Source organism: Mizuhopecten yessoensis, unplaced genomic scaffold (genome assembly GCF_002113885.1).
Source record: "Mizuhopecten yessoensis strain PY_sf001 unplaced genomic scaffold, ASM211388v2 scaffold11129, whole genome shotgun sequence".
Lineage (NCBI taxonomy): Eukaryota > Metazoa > Mollusca > Bivalvia > Pectinida > Pectinidae > Mizuhopecten > Mizuhopecten yessoensis.
Genome location: NW_018408894.1, coordinates 1039370 through 1065827, shown reverse-complemented (window position 1 = coordinate 1065827; position 26458 = coordinate 1039370). Strand labels below are relative to the sequence as shown.

Here is a 26458-nt window from a genome sequence, read left to right as displayed (position 1 = left end):
CTGGAATGAAGGGCTACCAAGCTTGTTCAAATAAATGACCTTGCCTTATATTCAAGGTCACAGGGGTCAAATATTTTTAAAACCTTTAAAAAACTTCTTCTGAATAACTGAGAGGCCTAGGGTGATGATATTTGGCCAGTAACATGCTTGGATGAAGGGCTATGAAGTTTGTTCAAATAAATGACCTTAATTCATTTTCAAAGTCACATGGGTAAAATATGTTAAAATCTTTATACAACTTCTTCTGAATAATCAAGAGGCATAGGATGATGATATTTGGCCAGTAACATGCTGTGATGAAGGGCTACCAAGTTTGTTCAAATGAATGACCTTCATCTTTTTTCAAGGTCACAGGGGTCAAATATGTTTTTAACCTTTAAACAACTTCTTCTGAATAACCAAGAGGCCTAATATAATGCCAGTAACATGCTGGGATGAAGGACTACCAAGTTTGTTCAAATGAATGACCTTGACATATATATTCAAGGTCACAGGGGTCAAATATGTTTAAAACCAATGACTTCTTCTTAATAAGCAAAGGCCAAGAGTGATGATATTTGGCCATTAACATGCTGGGATGAAGGACTACCAAGTGAATGACCTTCACCCTATTCAAGGTCACAGTGGTGAATAGATATTTAAATCTTTAAATGATTTGTTCTGTATAACCAAAAGGTTTAGGGTAATGATATTTTGCCAGAAGCATGCTGGGTTGGAAGACTAAAAACTCTGTTCAACCTAATGTCCTTGTTCGACATTCAAGGTCACAGGCATCATATATTTAAATCTTTTAATAGGTTCTTATGAACCAAACACTGATATTCTGCCTGTAGCTGTATTTTAGTCAACATTTAAGATTACAAGTGTGAGATTAATACCAGGTGAGCGATGCAGGCCCATTGGGCCTCTTGTTTGAAAATCCTTGTCGGCGCTGTAGCGGCTTCATTCCTTGAGGGATTTGGATCAAACTTTACACAATTACAAAGGACCATAATATCTCTGACATGTTTGAGTTTCAGCGTTGTAGGGTCAAGGTCACTGTTACTATTTTTAGAAAAAGTATGATCAGCGCTCTAGCGGCTTCATGCCTAAAGGGAATTTGATCAAATTTCACACAATTACAAAGGTCAATAATTATAATATCTCGGGACAAGTTCGAGTTGCAGGGTTGTCAATCATTTTATTTTATATAATTCCTCTATCATAATACTAACATTACAATTTCTTGTATTATTATTACATTAAAAACAGTTACAGGCTAATTGTATACTTTTCATTTTCCTAAATTAACCCCAAAGGGCACTCTTTTAGGGGACATGTATTGCATTGGCAATGCTCAGTATGCTTGTTTAACTTAAATATATTGTTCCTAAGAATGAAGAACAGAAGTGCTGTATAACATTTCATTTACGATAGGTAACATTTTTAGACAAAATCTCACGAGTGACCTATTGCGATCGCCTTTTGTCCGTCGTCGTCTGTCCGTAAACAATTTACATTTTCGATTTCTTCTTTCCATTGGAAGTAATTCAATTTGGATTAGCATTATCTCAGTATTGGATAGCAGTTTGATGGTATGTACATATCAGCCCTGACTAACCCCAAGGGGCTGATGGGTGGGGCCAAAATGGGTCGAATTGACTGAAATTTCAAAATCCTCTTCTCGACTCAAGACCCAGATAAGTTAGAATCAAATTTATTATGGCAAATGATACTTTGAATATTACATGTTGATAACTTGATTGGAATTATAACCCTGAGTTGACAGTTTAATTAATACTTTGAAAATTTTGAGCCAGCTCTACTTTAGACCCCAAGGGCGCCCAAAGGAGTCAGTGTGCTAAAATTTCTGCATTTTTAGCTCACCTTTCGGGCTAGGTTAGCTAAAGGGCTACCAAGTTTGTTCAAATGACTGATCTTGACCCACTTTCAAGGTCACAAGGGTCAAATATGTTTAAATCTTCAAATAACTTCTCCTCAATAACCAAAAGGCCCAGGGTACTGATATTGGGCCTGTAGCATGCTGGGATGAAGGGCTACCAAGTTTGTTCAAATGAATGACCTTGACGAATTTTCAAAGTCACAGAGGTCAAATGTCTTAAAATCTTCCAACAAATTCTTCTCAATAACCAAAAGGCCAAGGGTACTGATATTGGGCCTGTTGCATGCTGGAATGATGGGCTACCAAGTTTGTTCAAATGAATGACCTTGACCCACTTTCAAGGTCACTGGGCTCAGATGTCTCTAAATCTTCAAACGACTTCTTCTCAATAACCTTATTAATAAGCCCAGGGTACTGATATTTGGCCTGTACCATGCTGAGATGAAGGACTACAAAGTTTGTTCAAATGAATGACCTTGACCCACTTTCAAGGTCACAGGGGTCAAATGTCATAAAATCTTCAAACCACTTCTCAATAACCAAAAGGCCCAGGGCACTGATATTCGGCCTGTAGCATGCTTGGATGAAGGACTACAAAGTTTGTTCAAATGAATGACCTTGACTCTGTGAGATAAATACCAGGTGAGCGATGCAGGCCCATTGGGCGTCTTGTTCTTGTTTAGAATGAGAGGTGCTAGTTTCAAATACTTTTCAGTCTTAAATCTGTATGCTAGATATGGAATAAGGTTGTTTTATTGTTTTTTGTCACTTTGAATAATACTTCTGTTCATGTTTTAAAAACAAAAATCAGAACTCGGGTGACCGTTAAGGCCCATAGACCTCTTGTCATATATAAATTTCATTACAGGGAAAATACTCTGCATAAACTACAAACAAGAGAATCAGGAACTATGTTTGGAGGAACAGATCGTCCGCTGGTTGATGAGATTGTAAGTTATAAATGTTATTAGCAATCTATATATGTTTGTTGTTTCTTTTTAAAGCTATTGTTGATATGTTTAATATATATATATATCTTGTTATTATGTTATTAGTGCCAGCATTTTGTGTTTTCAATGCATATATTGTTGGATATTTAAGTTTGATAAGAAATTCCTGGGAATGTCTGAACACTTGACAAGGCACCTGTTTATAAATGCTGTGTACACTTGACAAGACTTCAGTTTATGAATGCTGTGTATACTTGACAAGGCACCTGTTTATAAATGCTGTGTATACTTGACAAGGTACCTGTTTATGAATGCTGTATATACTTGACAAGGCACCTAATTATGAATGCTGTGTACACTTGACAAGGCACCTGTTTATAAATGCTGTGTACACTTGACAAGACTTCAGTTTATGAATGCTGTGTATACTTGACAAGGCATCTGTTTATAAATGCTGTGTATACTTGACAAGGCACCTGTTTATAAATGATGTGTACACTTGACAAGGTACCTGTTTATAAATGCTGTGAACACTTGACAAGGCACCTGTTTATGAATGCTGTGTACCCTTGACAAGGTACCTGTTTATGAATGCTGTGTATACTTGACAAGGCACCTAATTATGAATGCTGTGTACACTTGACAAGGCACCTGTTTATGAATGCTGTGTATACTTGACAAGGTATCTGTTTATGAATGCTGTGTATACTTGACAAGGTACCTGTTTATAAATGCTGTGTATACTCAAGACAAGGCACCTGTTTATAAATGCTGTGTATACTTGACAAGGTACCTGTTTATAAATGATGTGTATACTTGACAAGGCACATGTTTATGAATGCTGTGTACACTTGACAAGGTATCTGTTTATGAATGCTGTGTTCACTTGACAAGGCACCTGTTTATGAATGCTGTGTACACTTGACAAGGTATCTGTTTATGAATGCTGTGTGCACTTGACAAGGCACCTGTTTATGAATGCTGTGTACACTTGACAAGGTACCTGTTTATAAATGCTGTGTATACTTGACAAGGTATCTGTTTATGAATGCTGTGTACACTTGACAAGGTACCTGTTTATGAATGCTGTGTACACTTGACAAGGTACCTGTTTATAAATGCTGTGTACACTTGACAAGGTACCTGTTTATGAATGCTGTGTATACTTGACAAGGTACCTGTTTATAAATGCTGTGTATACTTGACAAGGTATCTGTTTATGAATGCTGTGTATACTTGACAAGGTACCTGTTTATGAATGCTGTGTACACTTGACAAGGTACCTGTTTATAAATGCTGTGTACACTTGACAAGGTACCTGTTTATGAATGCTGTGTACACTTGACAAGGTACCTGTTTATAAATGCTGTGTACACTTGACAAGGTACCTGTTTATGAATGCTGTGTACACTTGACAAGGTACCTGTTTATAAATGCTGTGTACACTTGACAAGGTACCTGTTTATGAATGCTGTGTACACTTGACAAGGTACCTGTTTATAAATGCTGTGTACACTTGACAAGGTACCTGTTTATGAATGCTGTGTACACTTGACAAGGTACCTGTTTATAAATGCTGTGTACACTTGACAAGGTACCTGTTTATGAATGCTGTGTACACTTGACAAGGTACCTGTTTATAAATGCTGTGTACACTTGACAAGGTACCTGTTTATGAATGCTGTGTACACTTGACAAGGTACCTGTTTATAAATGCTGTGTACACTTGACAAGGTACCTGTTTATGAATGCTGTGTACACTTGACAAGGTACCTGTTTATAAATGCTGTGTACACTTGACAAGGTACCTGTTTATGAATGCTGTGTACACTTGACAAGGTACCTGTTTATAAATGCTGTGTACACTTGACAAGGTACCTGTTTATGAATGCTGTGTACACTTGACAAGGTACCTGTTTATAAATGCTGTGTATACTTGACAAGGTACCTGTTTATGAATGCTGTGTATACTTGACAAGGTACCTGTTTATGAATGCTGTGTACACTTGACAAGGTACCTGTTTATAAATGCTGTGTACACTTGACAAGGTACCTGTTTATAAATGCTGTGTACACTTGACAAGGTACCTGTTTATGAATGCTGTGTACACTTGACAAGGTACCTGTTTATAAATGCTGTGTATACTTGACAAGGTACCTGTTTATGAATGCTGTGTACACTTGACAAGGTACCTGTTTATAAATGCTGTGTACACTTGACAAGGTACCTGTTTATGAATGCTGTGTACACTTGACAAGGTACCTGTTTATAAATGCTGTGTATACTTGACAAGGTACCTGTTTATGAATGCTGTGTACACTTGACAAGGTACCTGTTTATAAATGCTGTGTACACTTGACAAGGTACCTGTTTATGAATGCTGTGTACACTTGACAAGGTACCTGTTTATAAATGCTGTGTACACTTGACAAGGTACCTGTTTATGAATGCTGTGTACACTTGACAAGGTACCTGTTTATAAATGCTGTGTACACTTGACAAGGTACCTGTTTATGAATGCTGTGTACACTTGACAAGGTACCTGTTTATAAATGCTGTGTATACTTGACAAGGTACCTGTTTATGAATGCTGTGTACACTTGACAAGGTACCTGTTTATAAATGCTGTGTACACTTGACAAGGTACCTGTTTATGAATGCTGTGTACACTTGACAAGGTACCTGTTTATAAATGCTGTGTACACTTGACAAGGTACCTGTTTATGAATGCTGTGTACACTTGACAAGGTACCTGTTTATAAATGCTGTGTACACTTGACAAGGTACCTGTTTATGAATGCTGTGTACACTTGACAAGGTACCTGTTTATAAATGCTGTGTATACTTGACAAGGTACCTGTTTATGAATGCTGTGTACACTTGACAAGGTACCTGTTTATAAATGCTGTGTACACTTGACAAGGTACCTGTTTATGAATGCTGTGTACACTTGACAAGGTACCTGTTTATAAATGCTGTGTATACTTGACAAGGTACCTGTTTATGAATGCTGTGTACACTTGACAAGGTACCTGTTTATAAATGCTGTGTACACTTGACAAGGTACCTGTTTATGAATGCTGTGTACACTTGACAAGGTACCTGTTTATAAATGCTGTGTACACTTGACAAGGTACCTGTTTATGAATGCTGTGTACACTTGACAAGGTACCTGTTTATAAATGCTGTGTACACTTGACAAGGTACCTGTTTATGAATGCTGTGTACACTTGACAAGGTACCTGTTTATAAATGCTGTGTACACTTGACAAGGTACCTGTTTATGAATGCTGTGTACACTTGACAAGGTACCTGTTTATAAATGCTGTGTACACTTGACAAGGTACCTGTTTATGAATGCTGTGTACACTTGACAAGGTACCTGTTTATAAATGCTGTGTATACTTGACAAGGTACCTGTTTATGAATGCTGTGTACACTTGACAAGGTACCTGTTTATAAATGCTGTGTACACTTGACAAGGTACCTGTTTATGAATGCTGTGTACACTTGACAAGGTACCTGTTTATAAATGCTGTGTATACTTGACAAGGTACCTGTTTATGAATGCTGTGTACACTTGACAAGGTACCTGTTTATAAATGCTGTGTACACTTGACAAGGTACCTGTTTATGAATGCTGTGTACACTTGACAAGGTACCTGTTTATAAATGCTGTGTACACTTGACAAGGTACCTGTTTATGAATGCTGTGTACACTTGACAAGGTACCTGTTTATAAATGCTGTGTACACTTGACAAGGTACCTGTTTATGAATGCTGTGTACACTTGACAAGGTACCTGTTTATAAATGCTGTGTATACTTGACAAGGTACCTGTTTATGAATGCTGTGTACACTTGACAAGGTACCTGTTTATAAATGCTGTGTACACTTGACAAGGTACCTGTTTATGAATGCTGTGTACACTTGACAAGGTACCTGTTTATAAATGCTGTGTACACTTGACAAGGTACCTGTTTATGAATGCTGTGTACACTTGACAAGGTACCTGTTTATAAATGCTGTGTATACTTGACAAGGTACCTGTTTATGAATGCTGTGTACACTTGACAAGGTACCTGTTTATAAATGCTGTGTACACTTGACAAGGTACCTGTTTATGAATGCTGTGTACACTTGACAAGGTACCTGTTTATAAATGCTGTGTACACTTGACAAGGTACCTGTTTATGAATGCTGTGTACACTTGACAAGGTACCTGTTTATAAATGCTGTGTACACTTGACAAGGTACCTGTTTATGAATGCTGTGTACACTTGACAAGGTACCTGTTTATAAATGCTGTGTACACTTGACAAGGTACCTGTTTATGAATGCTGTGTACACTTGACAAGGTACCTGTTTATAAATGCTGTGTACACTTGACAAGGTACCTGTTTATGAATGCTGTGTACACTTGACAAGGTACCTGTTTATAAATGCTGTGTATACTTGACAAGGTACCTGTTTATGAATGCTGTGTACACTTGACAAGGTACCTGTTTATAAATGCTGTGTATACTTGACAAGACTTCTGATTATAAATGCTGTGTATACTTGACAAGGTACCTGATTATGAATGCTGTGTTCACTTGACAAGGTATCTGATTATAAATGCTGTGTATACTTGACAAGGCACCTGTTTATAAATGCTGTGTATACTTGACAAGACTTCTGTTTATAAATGCTGTGTATACTTGACAAGACTTCTGATTTTAAATGCTGTGTATACTTGACAAGGTACCTGTTTATAAATGCTGTGTTCACTTGACAAGACTTCTGATTATAAATGCTGTGTACACTTGACAAGATATCTTATTATAAATGCTGTGTATACTTGACAAGACTTCTGATTTTAAATGCTGTGTATACTTGACAAGGTACCTGTTTATAAATGCTGTGTTCACTTGACAAGACTTCTGATTATAAATGCTGTGTATACTTGACAAGACTTCTGATCATAAATGCTGTGGACACTTGATTCAGGATCCAGATGCTGCAGTAAGACAGAAAAAGATGGTCGATGATTTGGATAAGGAAGATGAATCACGCCTTCTTCAGACATTGTTTGTGTACATAAGGGCAGGTCAACTACAGCAAGTATGTTATCTTATCAAGTTCATTAAATTTATTAAAATGGACTCATTTTGATTACTTGTAAAATCACTTGTTTTCATTTTCGAATACGCTGACCAAATTTAATCTGTGGGTATACAATATCACTGTTTGCAATGCAGTTACTGTTTTGTTGGGGGTGGGGGGCTAAAAAAAGAGTCATCCTACCACCAACTGGTTGTCTTCATTTCTGGATAAGCCTTTCCATGCTAAAAATTGCTGGATATTAAATAGTATTTAAGACCTGTATATATTGTTCCTTGCATTGTTTTCTTTCTTGGCTTCTTAACCATGTGTTCCTGATATAAATGTATGCAATTAATGACAGAATCATCAGTGCATTGTGTACATTAGTTTATATAACTTCCTTCAGGCCCAGGACATTTGTCGTGAACATGGACAGGCATGGAGAGCTGCTACACTAGAGGGATGGAAACTTTACCATGACCCCAACTTTGAGGCCTTGGATGATGGCCAGGCATGCTCAGTAGAGGGAAATCCTAACCGAGACATTTGGAGAAATGTCTGCTGGAACATGGCCAAAGAGGTAGGCAAACATGTTCATCAAGTCTCACCTGCAGTGGATGTCAGGGAGGCAAAACATAGGCGTAACTTTTTAGCTTATTTTACTTTAAACAACTTATTATTATTAACCAAGAGGCCTAGGGTGGTGATATTTTGCCAGAAGCAAACTGGAATGAAGGGCTATCAAGTTTGTTCAAATACATGACCTTCACTTATTTTCAAGGTCACAGGGGTCAAATATGTTAAAAACTTTAAACAACTTCTGTATAACCAAAATGCCCAAGGAGATGATATTTAGCCAGTAGCATGCTGGGATGGAGGGCTACCAAGTTTGTTCAAATGAATGACCTTCATCCATTTTCAAGGTCACAGGTCAGTTGTCTAAAATAAATCTTTTAACAACTTCTTCTGAACAACTTATTATATAAGAGGACGAGGGTTATGATATTTGGCTACCAAGTTTGTTCAAATAAATGACCTTGACTTATATTCAAGGTCACAATTGTCAAATATGTTTAAAACCTTTTAAACAACTTCTTTTCAATAACAAAAAGATTTAGGATGATGCTATTTGGCCAGTAGCATGCTAGTTTGAAGGGCTACCAAATGTTCAAATGAATGACTTTCACCAATTTTCATGGTCACAGGGTCCAAATATGTTTAAAAAAACTTTAAATAACTTCTTCTGAATAACTAAGAGGCCTAGGATAATGATATTTGGCCAGTATCATGCAAGGATAAGGGCTACCAAGTGTGTTTAAATGAATCCCCTTGACATATATTAAAGGTCACAGGGGTCAAATATGTTTTAAAACTTTTAAACAACTTCTCAATAATCAAAAGGCCTAGGATGATGCTATTTGGCCAGTAGCATGCTGTGAAAAAGGACTTCCAAATTTGTTCAAAAAATGACCTTGAAATTTTAATCAAGGTCACAGGGGTCAAATATGTTTGAAACCTTTAAACAACTTCTGATGAATGACCAAGAAGCCTAGGATAATGATATTCGGTCAGTAATTTGCTGGGATGAAGACTATCAAGTTTGTTTAAATGAATGACCTTGACAAATATTCAAGGTCACAGTGGTCTCATATATGTTTAAAACCAAGAGGCCTAGGTTAATGATATTTGGCCAGTAACATGCTGGGATGAAGGACTACCAAGTTTGCTATCCGTTTTCGTCCGTCGTCGTCCGTCGTCCGTCGTCCGTTAACATTTTACATTTCAAACTTAAAGTCAAGTTCTGCTGGGCCGATTGAACTAAAAGTTGGTAGGAATGATCGCCTCATGGTCCTGACAAAGTGTTGTTATTTTTCGGGTCGATCAGAAATCCAATATGGCCGCCACGGCGGCCATTTTGAAAACCTATTTCAAACTTAAAGTCAAGTTCTGCTGGACCGATTGAACTGAAAGTTGGTAGGAATGATCGCCTCATGGTCCTGACAAAGTGTTGTTATTTTTCGGGTCGATCAGAAATCCAATATGGCCGCCACGGCCGCCATTTTGAAAACCTATTTCAAACTTAAAGTCAAGTTCTGCTGGACCGATTGAACTGAAAGTTGGTAGGAATGATCGCCTCATGGTCCTGACAAAGTGTTGTTATTTTTCGGGTCGATCAGAAATCCAATATGGCCGCCACGGCCGCCATTTTGAAAACCTATTTCAAACTTAAAGTCAAGTTCTGCTGGACCGATTGAACTGAAAGTTGGTAGGAATGATCGCCTCATGGTCCTGACAAAGTGTTGTTATTTTTCGGGTCAATCAGAAATACAATTTGGCTGCCATGGCCGCTATTTTGCTACTAAGTTCTAATAGGCCGATCTCACTTAAAATTGGTCTAGGAATGATCAGCTCATGGTCCTGACAAAGTTAAGTTAACATTATACTATTTTTTACTCAAATTGGTACATATTTCAACAACAAAAATAAATACTGTAGACTCAGGTGACCGTTAAGGCCCATGGGCCTCTTGTTTGAATGAATGACCTTTGCCCATATTCAAGGTCACAGTGGTCCATATATGTTTAAATCTTTAAATGACTTGTTCTGTATATCCAAAAGGTCCAGGGTAATGATATTTTGCCAGAAGCTTGCTGGGTTGGACGACTTTAAACTCTGTTCAACCTACTACCCTTGTTCGACATTCCAGGTCACAGGCGTCATATGTTTAAATTTTAATAGGTTCTTATGAGTCGAACACTGATATTCTGCCTGTAGCTGTATTTTAGTCCACTTTTAAGATTACAAGTGTGAGATTAATACCAGGTGAACAATTCAGGCCCATTTGGCCTCTTGTTTTAAAGGTTCAAGTCGTTGCTTAGTTAAATATTTGTATTTCTGAAGGAAAAGTATAAAATATTGTTAAAAATTATGTTAATGGCCTTAAAATCTGTTCAATATGATCACTGCACACAGAACAGACTTTCCAGAATGTCACTACAAACATCTAGCATGCCTCTCTGATAATCAGTTCAAGAGAATTCAGCTTTTATCAGAGAGTACATATCTATGTAACTTTTTCTGTTCTATTAATAAAGAGTTATGTAAATATAAAATCAAAATAATTGTTTTTGCTTTAACAGCCTAGCTATGACCCTTTTGAGAAGGCTATCTATGGTGTCCTGAGTGGTAATCTTCATGCTGTATTGCCAGTTTGTAAAGACTGGCTGGACTATCTGTGGGCCCACTACAAGGTCCTCGTGGATGTGAGGATGGAGCAGGAACTACGCACACACAAGTTGTCTGGACGGCAGCTTGTCAGTATGCCTGCAGAGTTTTGGGATCAATCGTAAGTTTGTTTGACAAGAGATCACTAAAAAAGGGCCAACATCACAACATGGAAGCACTTGGTAACTTAACCATTGGTTTGTAAATCATGTTCAGGGTCGACAACAACATCATTTAAAGGACAGGAAAACAATTATCAACAACAGCATTCTAAGATTAAAAAATTAAGCAGGACTAGACTGGGATTCAAACCATCGACTTCAGATTGGTATACTCTCACTCTAACCAACTGAGCGACCTAGTGAACGCAAGTGTCCTGGCCAAACTCGTTGAACCTGTAAAGAAAACAACAGGCGCAGATCTGAACCGAGGCTCACCTCTGGAATATTTGGCACAAGTAGATTGAGGGGTCCAGACGTACCTGACTGAAACTAAAATGCTGACTATTGCTAGTTTGCGTTAATCCTTTCTAAAACAATGTCAAGCCACATGTCGTTTTTAGGTCACCTGAGCTTTACTCAAGTGACCTATTCTAATCGCTTTCCGTCCGTCGTGTGTAAACTTTTTACATTTTCAACTTCTTTTCAAGAACCAGCGGATGGATTTTTTTCAAACTTGGTCAGAATCATCCTTGGAAGATGAGGCTACAAAGTTATAAAATTGGGATTCCTACCCCAAACCCTGGGGCCAGGGTAGCGCCCGAAAGGGAAAATTAACCAATACAGTCAAACCTCGTTATCTCGAACTCGTATAACTCGAAGACCTCGTTTAACTCGAGGTATGTCATTGGTCCCGGCCTAAACTCTTCTTAATCTTATTAATAAAAACTCTGATAATTCGAAATCTGAAAACTCGAAAAACTTGGATATCCCGAAGTGAAACATCGGTCCCAACAACGTAAATCCTACATAAAAATATCTCCTACCTCGAAGTTTCTTAAGATTCACAAGTCTATCTTATATTCTTTGATTATTTGATACATATTAGACGCAATGCTACGGTAAACATCGTTCTCATAGAGCAGCTTACGCTCGGTCATAATTACTTCGATTAAACTTATGGCATTAAAATGTGTTTGACTGTAAAAGCACTTGGTACAAATAAAGAAACAAATTTCATCAATGTTGATTAACAACAATTAGTACTTACATCGAGCCCGTAAACAATTTGAGTAGCACTTTATTTACACCAAAGCTGCCGACACATTGTAACCGGAAAATGGGTCACAGTGTGCGGTCATGCGTAAATAAGCTCCACAGTAAAAATCACAACCTAGGACTGGTTCGTTGGTTTATGTTTGTACAGGGGCCTGTATGGCACTGATAAGTAATTGAGAGATTATAGGAACAAAACGATAATTATTGTTGACTACGTCGTGTTGAGGAGATGTCAAGTGTCATTGGGTCTATAAATGTGGATATGTTTCCTGATTAACTCATACCCATTTCGGAATGTGGAAATCAACTGAGCAATCCAATGTGTACGCTCCAATACAGTGATTTGTATAAAGACTTGCGCACTTTCATTTCCGCATTGAAATTTTCTATCAGCATAGCACGAGGTCGGAGACAGCATGTGTGTTTATTGTAACATTAATTAATTAATGAATATAAAATAAGTTGTTATTTTTTTATTGTATATAGTTATCTTTTTGTCATTTATCGACTGTTTAAACACGTTGATTGTCAGAGAAATCAATGACATATATAGCATCATATTGGAACTTTACCAAGCTTTATGCCAAACATAGGAACTCGCTTAACTCGAATACTCGGATAACTCGAAGTTTCCCAACGATCCCGTCGACTTCGAGATAACGAGGTTCGACTGTATTTCAAAAATTTTCTTCTCCAGACTCAGAGGTGCTCAGTCATTTTCTCTGCATGGAAAGAAAGATCATCAGGGGCTTTATTTAAATTGTAAATTTCAGGACCCCCGAGCTATCCGTTCTCCCTTGGGAGGGGGTTAAGTTTACTATAGTTTATATACGGAAATAACACTTTTGAGTATATTTTATCCATTTTCAGCAGAAAATTACTCAAACTTAGTCAGATTCATCTTTGGTGAATGAGGGTATCACATTGTAAAATTTGGATTCCTGCCCCATCCCCAGGGGTTTAGGGCAGGGCCCCAAAGGAAACATTTACCAATATTTTCAAATTCTCATCCTTTGATGACATGACAAGTATTGTATTTCACTTAGTTTACATGCTGATTTCCACATCACATCTAAACAATAAAACAAAGCTACCAGTACCTATGATATAACTCAGGTGACCGCTAAGACCCTTGGGCCTCTTTTGGACGCGTGAAAGATGGGCATAATAATATTGACACATTGTTATTTATTTTCTGAAACTGCATTTTAAGCTCTGCTTATAGAACAGTCCAAGTGTGTTCGTTAATCGTGGAATATTTCTGTTCAACCTGTACCGTTTCAACCGGGATATGCGAATGTAACCTTACATTCAAAACAAAATTAAGGGGAGGTAATACTGCATATATGAAAAAGTTATATTGGAAATTATACATAAAACACGAGTAATGGAAAAAAATATTCATGCAAGTAATTAATGAAATAAAAGTCTTTTAGAGTCATATACTGATTTGATCAAAAAAACATCCCGCAGAGTCTTTAGAATTGAGATGATTTGATGATGTTACATTGCATTGTTTAAGGATTTTACATTGCAGATCTGATGCTGAATCTGTTTTTAGAAGATTGGAAGCTTATGATGTATGTACAAATTTTCTTTAAAAAATAAAATCCATTCCATTGTTTTGCCGGTACTTATATTACAAAAATAATCAGTGTCAACAATCTTTATGAAATCTGATACACGAAGTGTAATACATAATTGAAAACTTATTTTCTATTGTCAATAAATTAGGACAGATTTGTATTTATTTTGCATCAAATTAAATAATTGAAATGTTAACAGGATTTTAGCTCACCTGGTTATGGCATGGTGCAGCGTCCGTCTGGTGTCAACTTTTTACTTTAAACTTCTTCTGAATAACCAAGAGGCCAAGACTGATGATATTTGGCCAGTAGCATGCTGGGATGAAGGGCTACCAAGTTTGTTCAAATGAATTACCTTCACCTATATTCAAGGTCACAGGGGTCAAATATGTTGAAATCTTTAAACAACTTCTGAATAACCAAAAGTTTCAAGGTGATGAAATTTGGCCAGTAGCATGAGGGGATGAAGGGCTACCAAGATTGTTCAAAAGAATGACCTTCGGCCATATTCAAGGTCACAGGGGTCAATTGTCTTAAAAACCTTAAAACAACTTCTTCTGTAAAACCGAAAGGTCCAGGGTGATGATATTTGGCCAGAAGGATGTTGGCATGAAGGGCTACAAAGTTTGTTCAAATAAATGACCTTCACCCATATTCAAGGTCACAGGGGTCAATTGTCTTGAATAACCAAAAGGTCCAGGGTGATGATATTTGGCCAAAAGGATGTTGGCATGAAGGACTACCAAGTTTGTTTAATTAAATGACATCCAATCATATTCAAGGTCAAAGGAGTCAATTGTCTTTAAAACCTTTAAACAACTTCTTCTGTATAACCAAAAGGTCAAGGGTAGGGTGATGATATTTGGCCAGTAGCATGTTGGCATTAAGACCTACAAAGTTTGTTCAAAGGAATGACCTTTTTCCATATTCAAGGTCACTGGGGTCAAATATGTTGAAATCCTTAAACGACTTTTTCTGAATAACTAAAGCATACAGGGTGATTGCTTTTTGATGTGAATGACCTTGACATGGTCACATCTGGTTGCTTTTTGATGTGAATGACCTTGACATGGTCACATCTGGTCACTAGTGCATAAATCTTTAAGTTGCATTCTTAGAAGGGCTATGAAGTGTGTTTGACTTTTTAAGGTCACAGGTGTCAAATGTGTTTAATCGTTTAACAGGTTCTTCTGAATGACTTGAAGTCAAGACACTGATATTTTGCCTGTAGCTTTATTTTAGTCCACTTTTAAGGTTACAATTGTGAGATTAATACCAGGTTAGCGGTGTAGGCCCATTTGGGCCTCTTGTTAAGCTCACCTTGTCCGAAGGACCATGGTGAGCTTATGCCATACCGCAGCGTCCGTTGTCCGTCCGTCAACTTTCCTTTAAAATGCTACTAGTCCTGAACGGCCTAGTAGATTTTGATTAAAATTGGTCTGGAGCATCCTTAGGCCAAGAGGACTTAGTTTTGTATAGACAGCGAGTGTGCCGCACCCCCACCCCCCATGGGGGCAGAGAGGAGGGGCCCAATAAGGGATATGGAGGAATAACTTTAATATTCTTCTTCTTCCGTTGGGATGAAGGTATTTTGACCGAATTTGAACAGTAGCATCCTATTTGGAAGGGAAATGAATTTTGTATAAATGGTGGATGTGGCCCCCTGGCCATGGGAGCAGAGGGTTGGTGCTGAATGGGGGGAAAAGAGGTAAGGCCTTTAAAATCCTTCTCCTATTGTAGGGATGAAGGGATTTTATCCTTATTTAGTCTGGAGCATCCTTAGACCAAGGAGACTCTATTTGGTAAAAATGGAGGGTTTGGCTGCCCTAGGGCAGAGGGGCTGGGCCCAATAGAGGAAATAGAGGTCAAACCTTTAAAATCCTTCTTCTAGTATAGGGATAAAGGGATTTCATCCTAATTTAGTCTGGAGCATCCTTGGTCCAAGGGGAGGTTCAATTTTGTATAAATAATGAGTGTGGCCCCCCTTGGGGGTAGAGGGGCAGGGCTAATGCCAATAGGGGAAACATAGCAAATTCTTCAAAATCCTTCTTCTGTAGGAATGACAGGATTTTATCCAAATTTGGGTATGAAGCTCCTTTTCCTTTGTGTGAAGGGGAACTTATTTTGTATAAATGATGGGTCTGACCCCCTTCGGGCAGAGAGGAGGGGTCCAATAAGGGATTTAGATCGAGAGGAATAGCTTTTATATCCTTCTTATTCCGTTGGGATGAAGGAATTTTGACCAAATTTGAACAGTAGCATCCTATTTGGAAGGGAATTCAATTTGGTATAAATGGTGGGTTTGAAACCCCTGGTGGCAGAGGGGTCGGGGAAAAATAGAAAAAAATAGCTTTGAAATCCTTCTTCTGTAGGAATTAAGGAATGGGAGAAGGGGACCTAATTTTGCATAGGGGCAGTGCCCAATAGGGGAAACAGCAAATTCTTTAAAATCCTCTTTTTCCTGCAAGAATGACAGGATTTTGTCCAATTGCATATAAATATAACCCCTTAATAACCATGCAATACATGTACATCTGGCTATTTCAACTTCAATTTTGCTAACATTCCCAGGTGAGCGATACAGGCCCTCTGGGCCTCTTGTTTTCCAAATTCTTAACAAGTGGAATTATATTTTGAAATGTTCATTAAAACATCAAATTATGTATTAGGTATATTGTGTTGTTTTTCCCTTTACTGTGACGTATCTGAATCACTACAGGAAATCAGTAAGGAGGGTCTACACTGGTATCATATCTTACAGAAGTGGATCATCCTTGGAGACACAGAGAGTAAGTCAACCAAGGACCTTAAGTGAATTATTTGTCTTCAGCATACATGCGATGTCTCCAGTTATTATCTGGTTTTGAGTTCAAACAGCTATCTCCCGTTTCTCCTGTTCTCTCATGGAAATCTGCCGACATTGCTTTGACTATCATACTAAATTTCCATTACCCGTTTTGTCAACCCAAACTTGAGATAATTTTTAATAGTGCAAAGGCAGTCTCCATTGAGCAACCAACATAAGTAATTGGCCGGGCTTGAGAGATTCACTGACTGCTAGATTTGTTAGAGTAATCTATTCTAAGTGTTTCAAACGTTTGGTTATCTTCATGGTGACAATTCAAACGCACAAGATACCCAGACACTAATTATTGAACATCGCGATCAAAACACACATGGATTTGGGGCAGGCCTAGCTACTTGTCGGAGATGTTTTATGTCACTGTTCAGTAACTGTAGGTACGAGGAAGTGAACTTATCACCAGAATTATTTTGACATGTAGTAGAAATTTAACAAATCCTCCTGAAGCAGATCAAGATCATGGAAACACGATCATTTATCTTTAAGTATTTTTAGCAATATTAATGTCTTGTTAGCAATATTAATGTCAAGTGACAACAATTCCTCTGACTTGAAGTTCTTGTCAGATGTTTTTAATTAAACTTAGCTTGAAAGCATCAATATAGTAACAAGAATGTATTGTATATATTATATTGGTATTAACTAACTATAACATACATGTACTTTGAAATATGGTATAATATTTGTAATTTAGATAAAAAGTCTGCTAAGTGGATTTGTGTCAACCTACATTTATCACATTATCATGAACACTTGGTAAAATTGAACTGACTTTCTATTACTAAATGTATAATTTTCAATTTTTGCAATTATTGTAATGACAGTGATATTTGTGGGATAATAATATTGGTATTGCATTTGCTGATATCTATATCATATCTAATTTATTGCTTAACACCATTGTTTTGCTGAGTTTCAGATTGTTTAATAGAGGATTTGAAAACATCCATGCATATGATATTATTTTTCCTAAAAATACGGTGAAAGTTGATGATTATTTGTGAAATGTCGTTACACTGTGACACTGCAAAAAAATCTCCTTGCATAAAGTCTAATCTTCCTACATTGTGTTCCAAAGTCATCACATGTATGCTTGTGTTCCAAAGTCATCACATGTATGCTTGTGTTCCAAAGTCATCACATGTATGCTTGTGTTCCAAAGTCATCACATGTATGCTTGTGTTCCAAAGTCATCACATGTATGCTTGTGTTCCAAAGTCATCACATGTATGCTTGTGTTCCAAAGTCATCACATGTATGCTTGTGTTCCAAAGTCATCACATGTATGCTTGTGTTCCAAAGACATCACATGTATGCTTCCGTATTCAACTTTCTGAAGATCCCAAATTTTTGAAATTGTTGCATCACATTTTATGATAATAAGTCTTTAAGTAATGTGAACACAAATTTACACATTGTGAAATATTTGTAGATGCTTTTTGTATAAAAGGCTTTCTACCACAATACGCTGTGTTATTCCACTCTTAGATCATTGTATAAACACGCAGACTGTTAGATAAATATGAGATATATACCACACGTGGTATATGACCTTCAAGAGTTTTGATTGGTCGAGAAGATGAACTTTGACCGGGAAGACTTTTTCCACATGCTTTTTGCCACCTGCTGTTTTGTTTACGTCGTCCGCTGTCAACATCCGACAAATATTGGTGACTTTGTGAGGTTATGCGGAAAGGGGGGTTATTAAGGCAATATTAAGATGATACTTAAAGATTTGATCGCTAGTTTTAGGCAAAATTGCTACAGACGCACGATATCGTTTCGACGACACACCGTCGCGTGTCCAGGTCGTGAAACCAAAACAAGATCTGTCACAGTGTCGGGCAATATTTCGTTCTCCCAACGTCCCATTATCGCTATTTAGACGATCTAACTATGGCTGAACTTTCACTATAAACGTCAACCCTAGAACCGTCACGAAGAAACGTAGGCCTATGGTTTTGGATATTGACAACGATAAGTTTGTCTACAACGGTTCATTACTTGGCGGGAGGCAGACTTCGTACGATATGCTTACGCGCATAAAGTCTGTGGTTGATTTATATAAATTTATGCAATACTGCTACTCTCAATGTTTAAAGTCGTTCATCTATTTTATTTTTTCATGAAGTTGTTGCCGAAACATTAATTTTGACAATAATTAAATTTGTAAAACAAAAAAATCCGACTGATCATGAGATTGTGGTAGAAACAGATCACACGACTCGTGGTTGTTGAGTATGGTATTTATTTCACTCTCGTTAGTTAATTTTCAAAAGTTACAAAAGACACTGAAATAAATACCATATTCAACAACCACTCATTGTGTAACCTCTATTTATACACTTTGTACTTATCAAACTTTACAAGGTAATCCATTATACCAGAATCCTGAACATTTTCTTTCCACCATACATGTACATTATTTTACCAAGGTAATGTTTCCACAATAGTTTTAATGAATAGTACTGTGACCATACTAACTTGTGGTGAGATTATAGAGGTACTGTGACCATACTAACTTGTGGTGAGATTATAGAGGTACTGTGACCATACTAACTTGTGGTGTAACATAAGATTATAGAGGTACTGTGACCATAATAACTTGTGGTGTAACATAAAATTATTGTGGTACTGTGACCATACTAACTTGTGGTGTAACATAAAATTATTGTGGTACTGTGACTATACTAACTTGTGGTGTAACATAAGGTTATTGTGGTACTGTGAGCATACTAACTTGTGTATCGTAAGAATATTGTGGTACTCTGACCATACTAACTTGTTGTGTATCGTAAGATTATTGTCATACTGTGACCATATTAACTTGTGTATCGTAAGAATATTGTCGTACTCCGACCATGCTAACTTGTTGTATATCGTAAGGATATTGGCTTACTGTGACCATACTAATTTGTTGTGTATCGTAAGAATATTGTGGTACTCTGACCATACAAACTTGTGTATCGTAAAAATATTGTGGTACTCTGACCATACTAACTTGTGTATCGTTAGAATATTGAGGTACTGTGACCATGCTAACTTGTGTATCGTAAGAATATTGAGGTTCTGTGACCATGCTAACTTGTGTATCGTAAGAATATTGAGGTTCTGGGACCATGCTAACTTGTTGTGTATCGCAAGATTATTGAGGTACTGTGACCATACTAACTTGTGTATCATAAGATTATTGTGGTACTGTAAACGTTCTACCTTGTGATGTATTGTAGGGCTGATTGAAGTAATGGCAGGCTGGGTGAGAGATGACCATCTTAAAGTGCCTCAACATTTATTACGGTTCATGGCCCACCTGGTTCTCTTCCTCCGAACAACACAGCGCCAAATCAGAGTAAGCACCTTTGACTTTGGTAATGTTTTCTATCCATTTCACAGTATGCAGTTATGTTATTTATTTATTTTTTGAAGTGAACAATTATGAACACAATAAGCAAGTATTTTTATCCCCTGCTTTCACCGAAACGGGGGATATTAATATGGGTCTGTCCGTCTGTGGGTCTGTCTGTCTGTCACGCTTTGTTTCTGTGCAATAACTACAACAAATATTAACCGATTTTTTTCAAACTTGGTCACTGGGTTAAATGCCTTAAGGGCTCGGCCAAGTTCGATGGCCACTTTCAGCGGACTTTATTTGGCAGAGTTATGGCCCCTTGAATAACGAAAAAAAACACGTCATTATCTGCCGCGCTAGGTTTCCGTGCAATAACGGATTTAGATATTGTTTGATTTCAATGAATATTGGTATATAGGGGTATAAGGGGACTGCAAATTCAATCGCATACGTTTCAATGCCATACCAACTGCACAGAGGATTCTGATTGGTTATAATTTAGAAATTGCTCAATTTCACTCAAATTTAGTATGTACATTGTAGGTGTACTATGGCAATGCGATCCTTTTCTGATGCATCTTTGCGACTCTAGGTGCAGTTTGGGGGACATCTGTAATGGTCCCCCATTACAATTAGTACTTGTTGCTGTAGATATTGTTCAGATGTTTCAACCAAAATCCTTATGCACATCCAACTAATGCTAAGTTGGCCAACCGATGTGATTTGTGCATATTAACGGATAATCAATGAGGTATAGGGCTTTTTTTTTCTTCTTCAAGTTTCAAGCTATACATTATGTCTCAACAGCACGACACCGACATGTTAAAACCTACCAGGTAAGCTCAATAATGTTATAACCTACAATATGTCCTGTAAGCGGGGGATATACATTCCACGAATTGGCTTGTTTCACATTATTTTAAACAAGGTGCATTTCACAAAAGCTTGAAATATTTACAAACATCAATAAAAAGAACCTTTATTGGCCAGTAATATTTATTAGAAATGCTGTTCACAATATCTCATGAATTGAAATGAAGGGTGACCTATGTTCGGTGATACTGGAGGCATATGTAGAGGACCTGATCCAGGGCAGTCACAAAGACCTGGTAGCTCACTATGTTGCTACACTACCCAGCGATGCCCAAGTCATCTGGTATGCTAGATTCCTGGAAGGTAAGTCATATATTATGTTCTTAGAAAACAAGCAAAAATCATAAAAATGCCAAATTTTAGATTAAAACATACTTTTTGTATTGCAGTTAGTTTTTGCAGAATATTTTCATATAATTTTCATGTCTTTAAGGTCATAATAGCTGTCATATTTAATATCCATTGTGACATCTGCTTTAGAAACCAGTAGAAATATATGAAATGATTTTATATTCCATTGAATTCCTGAATGATGTATATGTGCAATATAAATACAATGTATAATGTCTTAAGGTGTAATAGTTATACTGAGTTACAGTTGTTGGCAGTCAATCCAGCCCACCTCGCAGTTGAGACTACCTTGCTGTTTTAAGCCCACTTTCTCTATGCCCCCAGTGTTAATAGAGAGGTTTTACTGTATTAATGATACTGTATTTCACTCATTACAGAGAAGATATGGATGGCATTAATGTCAGTTTGACAAATGTCATGGATACTGAGATGTTATTTCATTTCTTTAAAAATACAGTTAATACATCCTCAAAGGCTAAAGTTGCATCCTCGCTCATTTTCATAAGACAAATGATCTATAGACTACTGGCTACTGTTTGTATTTGCATGGGATAATTTTGAAATTTCATTAAAAAAAAAAGAGACTAGTTCCTTTATCTCAAACAATACAGAAAGAAATAATAATGGTATACTTAATCTCAAACAATACAGATAGTCATAATGGTATCCTTTATCTCAAACAATACAGATAGAAATAATGGTATCCTTAATCTCAAACAATACAGATAATCATAATGGTATACTTAATCTCAAACAATACAGATAGAAATAATGGTATAGTAATCTCAAACAATACAGATAGTAATAATGGTATACTTAATCTCAAACAATACAGATAGTCATAATGGTATACTTAATCTCAAACAATACAGATAGTCATAATGGTATACTTAATCTCAAACAATACAGATAGTCATAATGGTATACTTAATCTCAAACAATACAGATAGTCATAATGGTATACTTAATCTCAAACAATACAGATAGTCATAATGGTATACTTAATCTCAAACAATACAGATAATCATAATGGTATCCTTAATCTCAAACAATACAGATAGTCATAATGGTATACTTTATCTCAAACAATACAGATAGAAATAATGGTATAGTTAATCTCAAACAATACAGATAGAAATAATAATGGTATACTTAATCTCAAACAATACAGATAGTCATAATGGTATCCTTAATCTCAAACAATACAGACAGAAATAATGGTATACTTAATCTCAAACAATACAGATAGAAATGATAATGGTATACTTAATCTCAAACAATACAGATAGAAATGATAATGGTATACTTAATCTCAAACAATACAGATAGAAATGATAATGGTATACTTAATCTCAAACAATACAGATAGTCATAATGGAATCCTTAAATTCAAACAATACAGATAGTCATAATGGTATGCTTAATCTCAAACAATACAGATAATCATAATGGTATACTTAATCTCAAACAATACAGATAATCAAAATGGTATCCTTAATCTCAAACAATACAGATATTCATAATGGTATACTTAATCTCAAACAATACAGATAGAAATGATAATGGTATACTTAATCTCAAACAATACAGATAGAAATGATAATGGTATACTTAATCTCAAACAATACAGATAGTCATAATGGTATCCTTAAATTCAAACAATACAGATAGTCATAATGGTATCCTTAATCTCAAACAATACAGATAATCATAATGGTATACTTAATCTCAAACAATACAGATAATCATAATGGTATAGTTAATCTCAAGCAATACAGATAGAAATAATGGTATGGTTAATCTCAAACAATACAGATAGAAATAATGGTATACTTAATCTCAAACAATACAGATAGTCATAATGGTATACTTAATCTCAAACAATACAGATAGAAATAATGGTACACCTTTGGATTTGATTTAGTATCTGTTTATTAAAACAAATATTTAAGGCATTATTTAAAGTCTTGGATATAGGAGTAATGGTATCAATTTAATCAGAAGCAACACTCAAAACACATCAGAAATGAACATCTTAAGATTGTTAGTAGAGGCGTGTGGTGTAATAAGCATATTAAGGCTGTGAACAGAGAAAGTGATTAAGGATTGCCAGAGATTGTTAGTAGGGGCGTGTGGTGTAATAAGCATATTAAGGCTGTCAACAGAGAAAGTGATAAAGGATTTCCAGAGATTGTTAGTACGGGCGTGTGGTGTGATAAGCATATTAAGGCTGTAGACAGAGAAAGTGATAAAGGATTGCCAGAGATTGTTAGTAGGGGCGTGTGGTGAAATAAGCATATTAAGGCTATCGACAGAGAAAGTGATAAAGGATTTCCAGAGATTGTTAGTAGGGGCGTGTGGTGTTATAAGCATATTAAGGCTGTCAACAGAGAAAGTGATAAAGGATTGCCAGAGGACTGTTAGTAGGGGCATGTGGTGTTATAAGCATATTAAGGCTGTCAACAGAGAAAGTGATAAAGGATTGCCAGAGATTGTTAGTAGGGGCGTGTGGTGTTATAAGCATATTAAGGCTGTCAACAGAGAAAGTGATAAAGGATTGCCAGAGATTGTTAGTTGGGGCGTGTGGTGTAATAAGCATATTAAGGCTGTGAACAGAGAAAGTGATAAAGGATTGCCAGAGGACTGTTAGTATGGGCATGTGGTGTAATAAGCATATTAAGGCTGTCAACAGAGAAAGTGATAAAGGATTGCCAGAGATTGTTAGTAGGGGCGTGTGGTGTTATAAGCATATTAAGGCTGTCAACAGAGAAAGTGATAAAGGATTGCCAGAGATTGTTAGTTGGGGCGTGTGGTGTAATAAGCATATTAAGGCTGTGAACAGAGAAAGTGATAAAGGATTGCCAGAGGACTGTTAGTAGGGGCGTGTGGTGTAATAAGCATATTAAGGCTGTCAACAGAGAAAGTGATAAAGGATTGCCAGAGATTGTTAGTAGGGGCGTGTGGTGTTATAAGCATATTAAGGCTGTCAACAGAGAAAGTGATAAAGGATTGCCAGAGGACTGTTAGTAGGGGCGTGTGGTGTAATAAGCATATTAAGGCTGTCAACAGAGAAAGTGATAAAGGATTGCCAGAGATTGTTAGTAGGGGCGTGTGGTGTTATAAGCATATTAAGGCTGTCAACAGAGAAAGTGATAAAGGATTGCCAGAGGACTGTTAGTAGGGGCGTGTGGTGTTATAAGCATATTAAGGCTGTCAACAGAGAAAGTGATAAAGGATTGCCAGAGATTGTTAGTAGGGGCGTGTGGTGTAATAAGCATATTAAGGCTGTCAACAGAGAAAGTGATAAAGGATTGCCAGAGATTGTTAGTAGGGGTGTGTGGTGTAATAGCATATTAAGGCTGTCGACAGAGAAAGTGATAAAGGATTTGTTAGTAGAGGCATGTGGTGTTATAAGCATATTAAGGCTGTCGACAGAGAAAGTGATAAAGGATTGCCAGAGATTGTTATTAGGGGCGTGTGGTGTAATAAGCATATTAAGGCTGTCAACAGGGAAAGTGATAAAGGATTGCCAGAGGACTGTTGCTTGAGGAGGATGAGAATAAAGACCTTATCAAGCATACATAATGATTTATCTTTGTTATATTTCAATCACATAAACGATTTTCAAACGAGATACAACAGTACACCAGTCACCTTATTCCAAAAACTGACTAATTGCAATTGGGGGAGAAGAAAGTTTTTGACAAGATATATTATGGTATGGGGAGCATCCGTCCACACTTGGTTTCCGAAAGATCACTTGCTTAAATATTGTTCAATTTTGTTGAAACTTGGTATGCATATACATTATACAAAGACTGAGGCTAAGTTCGAACTTGAGAAGATCTACTGTATAACACCAAAATAATCCTTAAATATTCATGTTTTATATTGAAAACTTTATGCTCTAACAACATCTTGCTAAAAGTTCCTGTTGAGGATATTACTTGATTATACTGATCAGTCCCAACATTTCACGGAAACATTGCAATGAGATAACTGCCAATTTGTGGTTTTATAGGCGTGGAAGAGAAGGGAGAGAGACAAGCATGTCTGGATCTGGCTGGTGAGGCCCAGTTAGACATTCCACAGATCACCAAACTGGTGGTGGAAAACATCCGCAGCCATTCTGCTGTCAACTTCAGTCAAAACATTGACCAGGAGATTGACACCACTATTACACAGGCAAGATATTGTTTCTCGTTTATTATTATCCAAAGAAATAGGATATTGTGTCTGGGTTATAATAGTCCCAGGAAATAGGACAATTTGTCTCGTTTATTATACCAAGCAGTCCTGGAAAACAGGACAATATGTCTCATTTATTATACCCAGTAGTCCCGAGAAATTGGACATTGGGTCTCAATTATTATAGTCCATGGAAATAGGACACTGTGTCTCGTCTATTATAGTCACTGGAAATAGGACATTGTGTCTCGTCTATTACAGTCCCTGGAAATAGAATATTGTGTCTCATTTATTATAGTCCCCAGAAATAGAATATTGTGTCTCGTTTATTATAGTCACTGGAAATAGAATATTGTGTCTCGTCTATTACAGTCCCTGAAAATAGAATATTGTGTCTCGTCTATTATAGTCCCTGAAGAAAGGATATTGTGTCTCGTCTATTATAGTCCCTGGAAATAGGATATTGTGTCTAGTCTATTATAGTCACTGGAAATAGGATATTGTGTCTCGTCTATTATAGTCACTGGAAATAGGATATTGTGTCTTGTCTATTACAGTCCCTGAAAATAGGATATTGTGTCTCGTCTATTATAGTCCTTGGAAATAGGATATTGTGTCTCGTCTATTATAGTCCCTGGAAATAGGATATTGTGTCTCGTTTATTACAGTCACTGGAAATAAGATATTGTGTCTCGTCTATTATAGTCCCTGGAAATAGGATATTGGGTCTCGTCTATTATAGTCCCTGGAAATAGGATATTGTGTCTCGTTTATTATAGTCACTGGAAATAGGATATTTGGTCTCGTCTATTATAGTCCCTGGAAATAGGATATTGTGTCTCGTTTATTATAGTCCCTGGAAATAGGATATTTTGTCTCGTCTATTAT

At 36.8% G+C, this 26458-nt stretch overlaps 1 protein-coding gene across 2 annotated transcripts in view; it reads left to right on the top strand.

Moving 5' to 3' along the window:
- The window catches only part of LOC110466293 (nuclear pore complex protein Nup107-like), a 66205-nt gene that overhangs the window by 25888 nt on the left and 13859 nt on the right, over window positions 1-26458 (top strand). For both annotated transcript variants that reach the window (XM_021522698.1, XM_021522699.1), the window contains exons 12-20: window positions 2751-2832; window positions 7823-7936; window positions 8325-8498; window positions 11059-11264; window positions 13898-13940; window positions 16666-16735; window positions 20040-20158; window positions 21199-21334; window positions 25404-25567. In XM_021522698.1, the coding sequence (XP_021378373.1) occupies window positions 2751-2832; window positions 7823-7936; window positions 8325-8498; window positions 11059-11264; window positions 13898-13940; window positions 16666-16735; window positions 20040-20158; window positions 21199-21334; window positions 25404-25567 (1108 nt within the window). The remainder of the gene's footprint in view (window positions 1-2750; window positions 2833-7822; window positions 7937-8324; window positions 8499-11058; window positions 11265-13897; window positions 13941-16665; window positions 16736-20039; window positions 20159-21198; window positions 21335-25403; window positions 25568-26458) is intronic.